The sequence below is a fragment of the Bombus vosnesenskii genome, unplaced genomic scaffold (assembly GCF_011952255.1).
Source record: "Bombus vosnesenskii isolate JDL3184/JDL3185 unplaced genomic scaffold, Bvos_JDL3184-5_v1.1 scf7180000016277, whole genome shotgun sequence".
In the NCBI taxonomy this organism is placed as follows: domain Eukaryota; kingdom Metazoa; phylum Arthropoda; class Insecta; order Hymenoptera; family Apidae; genus Bombus; species Bombus vosnesenskii.
This window is the reverse complement of record NW_022884346.1, coordinates 41307-49866: the sequence shown is the minus strand read 5'-3', so window position 1 is coordinate 49866 and position 8560 is coordinate 41307. Positions and strand designations below refer to the sequence as shown.

The 8560-nt window shown below is 42.4% G+C and overlaps 1 protein-coding gene across 1 annotated transcript; it reads left to right on the top strand.

Moving 5' to 3' along the window:
- Positions 1–6380: 6380 nt before the first annotated feature.
- LOC117242737 lies at positions 6381–7745 on the top strand. Its single transcript, XM_033509640.1, has one exon. It carries the CDS (start codon positions 6381–6383, stop codon positions 7743–7745), a length of 1365 nt encoding a protein of 454 aa, XP_033365531.1.
- Positions 7746–8560: the final 815 nt, after the last annotated feature.

Below are 8560 nucleotides of genomic sequence, written 5' to 3'. Positions count from 1 at the left end.
TGTGGAAGCAAAGAATCACGATGTTTCTCAAATATAAGGAATGCGAGGTTGTTACAACTAGAATGAAGAACGAAAGAGACGATGAAGACTGGGACAAAAAGGATTTGAAGGCGATAAATATAATTTATAGTGCAATATCGAACAGACAATTGGAGTATGTTAGGGAAGGAAAAACGGCGTATGATATAATAAAAAGGTTCGATGAAATGTACTTGAAAGAGTCGACGGCACTGCAGATCGTATGCAGAAGGAGATTGGAAAATATAAGACTGGAGAACTACAGTGATTCAGCATCATTCTTTAACGATTTCGAAAAATTAATAAATGAATTAAAAAGTGCGGGCGCACAAGTAAGTGAGAGGGAAAAGCTGAATTACATGCTGAATACGTTACCCGAAGAATACAGCTACATAGCGGACATAATAGACGCATTGAAAGAAGAGAATCAAACGGTAGCGTGTGTGAAAAATAAAATAGAGATAACAGAGAAGAAAAATATATCCAATCGAGGAGAAAGGCAAACCATCGCCTTTTCTGCAAAAAAGGAAGGATGCTTCAGATGTGGAAGATTAGGACACTTTGCGAGAGAGTGTCAAAATGGCGTCCAAGCGGGAAGCAGTAACGGCTATTGGCATGGGCCAACACGTGGTCGAAACAGAGGAAGAGGGAACAAAGGCAATACGAGCAGGGGACGTGGAAACTTTCATCGTCAATCAACAACCGGCACGGGCGAGCATGGAAACTCAAGAGCAGGCATATGGATAGCAACGGCGCACGCAGCAAAAAGCAGTGAGACGACTGAAATAAGTAAGAACGAAATAGTGTGGCTATTAGATAGCGGTTGTACCGATCACATAATTAGTGATATAAATTATTTTGATAAATCTATCGACCTAAAAGAACCGGTAAATATATATTTAGGCGATAATAGACCGATAAAAGCGACAAAAGTTGGGAATGTTATAAGTTATTTTGAAGCATTCGGAAAACAAAATAAAATAAATATGAGGAAAGTATTTTACGCGAAAGAAATGTCCGCAAATTTGATTAGTTTAGGTAAACTAACAGACAATAAGAATACGGTTATTTCCAAAGGAAATATTGCGAAAGTAATAGATGAGGATAATAAGCTTACAGCTGTAGCGTTCAAAGAGAATGAGACATATAGAATAAAAAGTATATTGAAAGGGAAGAAGCACTTAGTAAACAGCGCCGAACGTAGTGGTATGAGTAACGTTTAAGCAACTTCATCGAGCGAATATCGTGCGAAATTCTTGTGGAAACAGCCGGGATAGACGACGAAACAACCGTGTCGTGCAATATATCATCTCGTAACGTGAATTACGCAACTTACTTTTACGATCGACAACGCCTCGGCCATTTCATCTCGATCGTAGCAGCTTGATCTCGAAGCGCCGTTTCTCGAACGCCGAAAACGACGATTTTCGCGAATGATTGCATAAAGTTAATTAATTTTGGCTGTTATTTCTAAGCCCTTTCATCTGTATTTCGCTGGAATCTTTTTTCGCAAGTGTCTGTATCTGGCAACTACCTGTTGTCGTAAATGCGTGTATTCTAACGAGCTCGCCCCGTATATAAATAAACCACATAAATAAATAAATAACATTGCTCGAACAAAATATTACGCAGCCGAAAGTTAACGAGCGGTTTTATTCGTTGATAGGTTTTAACGCTTTCGATCGAATATAGGATCTATCGCAATTCGAATAAAGCGCACCTATGGTAATGCGATTCGCCTGAAAATATTGGCTCTCCAATCGGCCGCCGAAGGAAAAAAACGCCTTCCCTCGTGTAACAACCTCGAACAACTTGCTGACGCTGCGCTGCTCGTCTGTGCAAGACCGACGAAATTTTCTGAAAACAATCTGGTTATTAGATTTACGTCCGCCGACGAAATTCGTCGGTTTCGAAAGAATCCAATTTCACGCTGGGATTTCTTGATAAGCCTATCGACCGTCTGTAATTGCGGCTACCAAGTATACATACCGTGAAAATTAAGCTTAATTAGTTCGAAAAACGACTGGTTAAATTCGGCCTTCTGGAATTCACAAGCTAATAACACAAAATGGTTTGTAATAATAAATAACAGCGTACGGCTGTTCGATCGGATAGTAAAAAGACGTACGAATTCGGAATTCTGCAAATCTGATTTCAGACAGCAGGAGAATGAAGAGAAAGGAAGAAAGAAAAAATGAAAGAAATGAAGGCTTTGACGTTCGAGTCAAACAAAGTGTTCGTTCGAGAGAAGTTTGACTTAAAGTTACTCTGTCGTTCCATTTCTACCAAGAGAAAAAGTTAATTGTAGCAATCGCGTAGCAACCGATCGAACTAAGGCATATCTTTTCCCTCTAAATCTAATCTCCAAAGATCAACAACCCCCAAACTACGCGAACATACGCCAACAAATCGTATTCTGTCTGGAACGACGGGGCGTGCCCGCTTCGGTTACTACGGTAGAAGGTGAAAGCCGAAAGCTCGACCACCGTGTTCTCTCGAGCAGTCGCCGAAAAGCCTCCAGTTGCTATAAAAAAAAAAAGAAAAAAGAAAAAAGAGAAACAACAAGAAATAAGGAAGAGGAGAAAGAGAAAAGAAATAAGAAATAACAGCCTCCCACCGGAGAGAGTGGGAGCGCGCAGCGAGAAAATATATAAATACGGCAAGATCTAGCGGGGAAGAAGGAACGCATCGTGGAGAGCCGCGGTCCCGGCGACGCGACGAAGTTCCAGCGGCATATTGCTTTCTACACGCACGAGACAAAGTCCCAGCGGCGTATTGCTTTTTACTCGCACGCGACTAAGTCCCAACGGCGTATCGCTTTATGCTCGCACGAGACAAAGTCCCAGCGGCGTATTGCTTTATGCTCGCACGAGACAAAGTCCCAGCGGCGTATTGCTTTCTGTTTGTACGCGACTAAGTCCAGCGGCGTATTGCTTTCTGTTTGTACGCGACTAAGTCCAGCGGCGTATTGCTTTTTGCTCGCACGCGACTAAGTCCAGCGGCGTATTGCTTTTTACACGCACGAGACAAAGTCCCAGCGGCGTTAAAATCGAGTATAAATTGTCATTTTACGAGCTGCTTGAAATGGCGCAAACTACGTTCGGCGTGTAAAATGGAGTGGAAAGAGCACTTAAACGTCGAAGCATCTAACACAGCACCGAAATAACGATTAATTTTCGTCAAAATCGAGTAACAGGTGACATTTTGCGAGTTGCTCAAAATAGAGCACACTACGTTCGGCGTGTAAAATGGATTGGAAAGAGTAAACTTCGCTTAAACTTCGAAGTATCCCAAACAGCACCGAAATAACGACTAATTTTCGTCAAAATCGAGTAACCGGTGTCCGTCTCAAGTCGGAAAACCGTCTGAAGTCCGCTTTCTATACCCCCTCCCCTGTCTTTATGACGTAGTCTTACGCGCGAAAATGGAAACTAGTTCCGTGTAAAATCTTACGTTGGCCTTACATTCTCAGAAATTTTGAAAAATTCTTTAATCCAATTAATTTTTAAATATATGTGCGACAATTTTAATGCTAAATTTTATATATTTTGTACATTATATTAAAATTCTTCATTTACAGGAAATAATCAATAGCGTATGAAGGTGTACTGCACGTATTATTTGGCACGTACATTAACGTTGATGCAAGAATAATTATTCCAATGATTTTAAGTTACACACATAATAGATAAAGTAGGCTGTAGACTATGAAATTCGTATGAAATAAGCAGAGAATAGTAACTAAATAAATGTATATGTATATGGAACATAAATCTTGTAAAAATAATATACTAAATTACGTTCAAATCAAATATATCAACAAGATCTGTTGACTTCTAATTATTTTTTTGAAGCACTAGTATCAAATAAAATTGCGTCATATAAAAATGTCATCCCGAAACACAGTTTAACGTGATACAATTGTATTACTTTAATTTAAGCAGAAAATATCTAATCATATTTAACAATTTTGAAAAACATACCTCTACTAAACTATCATTATCTTTTCCTATACCATCGGCAAGGCCCTGAACAGCAAACAGTTCAGCAGTTGTTAAAAAACTAGCCACTTGTTCCCGAACCACATTTACTTCACCCTGATACATAAAATCAACCAATGCAGCCAAATCATCGAATTTCACATTACATTACGAGATAAAAATATGACCTTCTTCATCTTAATGTCTCCCAAAAACGGATTTTGCAGAAAGTATACGACATCTATAACGATGCAATTAGAAACTACCAGAGCATGTGTATTTTAAGCGGATCTTTAAACATCGATTAAACGCACTCTCTATCCAATCCTGGCTGAAACATAATTACTCACACTCCCAGTATCCCACCTGTAAGTCATTCCAATCAACGTACCATGTAAACACGAATCCAACGCGTTCCAGGAATAGAATCAACTGCCTGTAGTTGTTTAGCTGTACACGACGAGTATAATTATTTCGGGTACTCCTCCAGTACAAAACAGACACCCAAACGACAATATTTCAACACAAAAATATTTAAAGCAATAGATATAAAAGCATGATACTTAATACCGCGCTTGATATCAGGTATAAGCAAAAATAAATTTCTTCAAACAAATTTCAAGTTAAATCTTTAGCTTGTGTAATTATATCAAACTTGCTCAATTCACAACGAGCAATTTCCATCGTGTTTTGACAACTGATTCATCGATGATGTATTTCCTCGGAATTGAAAAAGGAATGTGCATAATTTTGTCCTCCGTCAACACTCAAAATATTATCTACATGCTATAATTAGGGATTCAATTTTATAATACGTTGCCTCACTTTCCATCACTGCTTTCCTACTATCAGTCACTTGAACTGTAATATAAACCAGTATTTTCTTTCCAATACTATTCTGCATACCATTTATCAGGAACAATACATTTTATTTGTTAATTTAATAACATGCGAAGTTCATCATTTGTCCTAACATCAATCAATGGATAAGTGAATTGAAATCTGTGAATATAAGTATCTAGTAATACGACTTCCGAACCAACGTAATTTGTTATGTCGCGTAACACTCTATCTAGCCCAGGCCACACACCGCGGGCAATATGGCAACCAGATGTCTTCGGATACTCACTGCGTACGCTCAATAGTCTCAAGTACCTTCCATAAATCTCAGGAATTTCCTAGTCGAGGTCCTTCAAACTGAACAAACGTCTGTTTCCGAAGCAGTTCTAAAGACCTTTGTCTACTACGGCTTGACAAGGGAAGTTTTTCTCACGTATGATGCAACTTTCCTCCCACTAACCACTTTCTCTCGAGGGCGGTTATGACCCTTCGTTTAAGCAATTAACCAATTAACGTTTAACCAATTAACTATTTCCCTCACTTTCTTAACTAAAATCGTCACCAACAAATCCGATGGCCTCGTACGCTAAACACACCCATCCTTAGCTTTCCTCCGCCACAGCATCCTCTCCGAACCACACTAATTTTACATCCTTCGAACAGGCAACATCCTTTGACCGGGAATACACCCGTAGATCTGTCACTCACTCATCTCGTAGATACGCACCAGCGTAACTGTCTTCTTTACAAGTTGTTAGAATAAACGGTGATATATAACTTACTATAGTGTGTCATATTCATTTAACCACCTCTGTTATCTTAACCGAAACAGGGGAACGACTATTTCGCGGCGTCGATTAACCGGATCGTAGCGAGAACTTACGCCTCTCGCTGACGCGTTTTCCTAGCGACCGCGTCTCTCCGCGAACGGTCATAACATTTGGTCCTTCGAGCCGGATACAGTGGCAAGTGAAAAGTGCACGCTAATGATATCCACTACCATACAGTGCCACGTGAATCCAATACAAACAGCAGCAGAAGCGTTACCACTCCAGCGAAGTCAGTAGCGCCAGGGACCATCAGTTTTGAAGAGGCATAACCCGGTGGTTGAAGAACGCGACCACGCAGCCTCACGCCAACAACTAGAGGGTCGACTTCAGTAAGAACACGTCTTACACATTAAACGAGACACACACGGTGACGAGTAACATTTAAACTCGCAACCACAAGGTAAGCTCGTTCATTGCATTCTTCTCACAATCTGCTATACCAATGGAAAACACAGAGAAAATTACCTCCTTGCATCGGAGACGAGGCTTTCAAATCGGTCGATTTACCTTTCTATCGAAACGACTCGATGAATACGAAAAATCTAGACAACCGAATAAGGCCCATTTAACGGCCTATACGACACTACTCGACGACACGTGGAAACAATATCGATTGTTACAAGAGGAATTAGAAGATTTAGGCGAGATAGAAGTAACCGTTTCCGAAGTAACCGACACATATTACAATCTGGTAATACGAATACATACTCTCATGGATGATACACCAGCATCGTCGTCGAAATCACAAGGCTGCGAGTCATCTAATGTCGCCGAGCCGACATCAATTAAACTACCGGAAATTCACCTGCCTACTTTCGACGGTACCATCGAAAATTGGCATTCATTTTACGACTCCTTCTTATCCACTATCGATCGAAGCGAGCGACTTACACCCGTGCAGAAATTCCACTACCTACGACCCTCTTTGACCGGAAAGGCCGCGCGAAGCATACAATCGTTAGATGTCACCGAGTTAAATTATTCGATCGCTATTGACGTTCTGAAGGAAAAATTCGACTGCCACCGTCAAGTCTGCATGCGCCACTGGGACTTGACTTTTGACTATCCGAAAATAACCAAAGAGACACCCGAAGCGATAGATGATTTTCTTGAGACGGTCAAGGTAAACCTCCAAGCATTAGAAAAACTCGGTGAACCGGTTACCTCAAATGTCGCTCTTATAAAATTATTCACGTCGAAGCTACCCTCAGCCATCATTCGCAAATGGCAGCGCACATTGCCGGACAAGAAAATGCCGTCATATACGCATCTGGTAGACTTTCTGAAAACACGGACGAACGGCGACAGGACAAGTTCAGCATCGACCGTGATAAAAAGAGAGTCCGATCAACACAAACGTCAGCGACCGAACGCACCGCGAAGTTACTCATTCACAACTACACATAATACGTTGGTGTGTCCGAATTGTCAAGGACAACAGGAATTATGGAATTGTGATGTCTTCAAAGCGAAGTCGCCTAAAAAACGCCTTGAAATCGCCAAGAGGGCGTCTCTATGTACCAATTGTTTAGGTAAGGGACACGCTATTACTCATTGCTCCGCCGGTTCATGTCGCATCTGCAGGCAGCGACACCATACATACCTACATCAAGACCATGGTCATAGCAAATCACGACCACGTGTAAGCCGATCATCGAGCGATCGATCACCCAACGGTCGATCTTCGCCTAGTTCACCGACCCCGCGATCGTCACATCGTTCGAGACGCGCATCCACGTCTCCCCGATCGTCTCCGCGAACATCACCGAAACGTGAATCTCGGTTATCGCGAACGACGGCATCGGGATCAAATATATCGTCCAGTCCTAGACGACAAGGAAAACAACGACGTCATCAAACGACCTTGTTAGGGTCCGAACCACAGAAAACGGACTCATTGACCTCGCTTCCTTCTGAACCACTGCAGCACGATTTGTTAGTCACAGCGCAGGTCAACGTATTGAACAATAAAGTTCAACCATTCCGTTGTAGAGCTCTGCTAGACACCGGCTCTAGCATGAACTTTATCACCGAAAAACTCGCTGATTCGCTAAAACTTAACCAACGGAAACGTTAGATCCCAATCGGAACACTCAACACGTTATCGACAACCTCGAAACGTTACATCACGGCCACGATCACCTCCATCGACGGCACATACGAACGCACCTTGACGTTCCTAATCATACCGACAATATCGCCTTGGGTCCCAGATCAACCTGTAGATCGCTCAATAATACATATACCGAGGAATCTCCAACTAGCCGATCCAAGATTCCATAGGCCTGCGCCGATCGAAATATTGTTCAGCGTCGGACCAACGCTAGCATCACTCTATGACAGCCAACTTGACATCAGTCAAGCAAACGGGCCCGACTTGCGTCTGTAAAAAACGCGATTCGGATGGGTCATCGGGGGGAGCCCAACGTCGCAATCATCAGCACTCGCATTTCACGCCTCCACGACGGCTTTACAGGCGGACCTCGCCTGCACACATTTTGGAAGCGGAACGACAGTGCCAAGAACACTTTCGAAATCACGTTCAACGCACCAACGAAGGGCGATACATGGTCGCTCTCCCATTCAACGAAACAACTCTTTCGCTTGGATCCTCTAAGACAATGGCGATGAAGCGACTCTTCTACGTCTTTAAGACTCAACATCGAACCGACGCATACCTTCTGGTGATACTCATCGCGGTCCTGATACACCGCTCGCGTGCCTCTCCTGTATTCTCGCGCGCCTTGTTTATCGTCCTCGCCTTCACTTTCGTCGGAGCTCTCTTCTTCCGACGATACATCGTCTCCTTCTAGGGCCGCCTGTAGCCACGCGTGTAGTTCGGGTTTTCTTCCCGTTACCTTCAACCCCAAGCTAGCGAGACGCGCTCTCAGC

What these genes read in the sequence shown, in the direction of transcription:
- LOC117242737 (XM_033509640.1), top strand. Translation starts at nt 6,381, where the DNA reads ATGGATGATACACCAGCATCGTCGTCGAAATCACAAGGCTGCGAGTCA.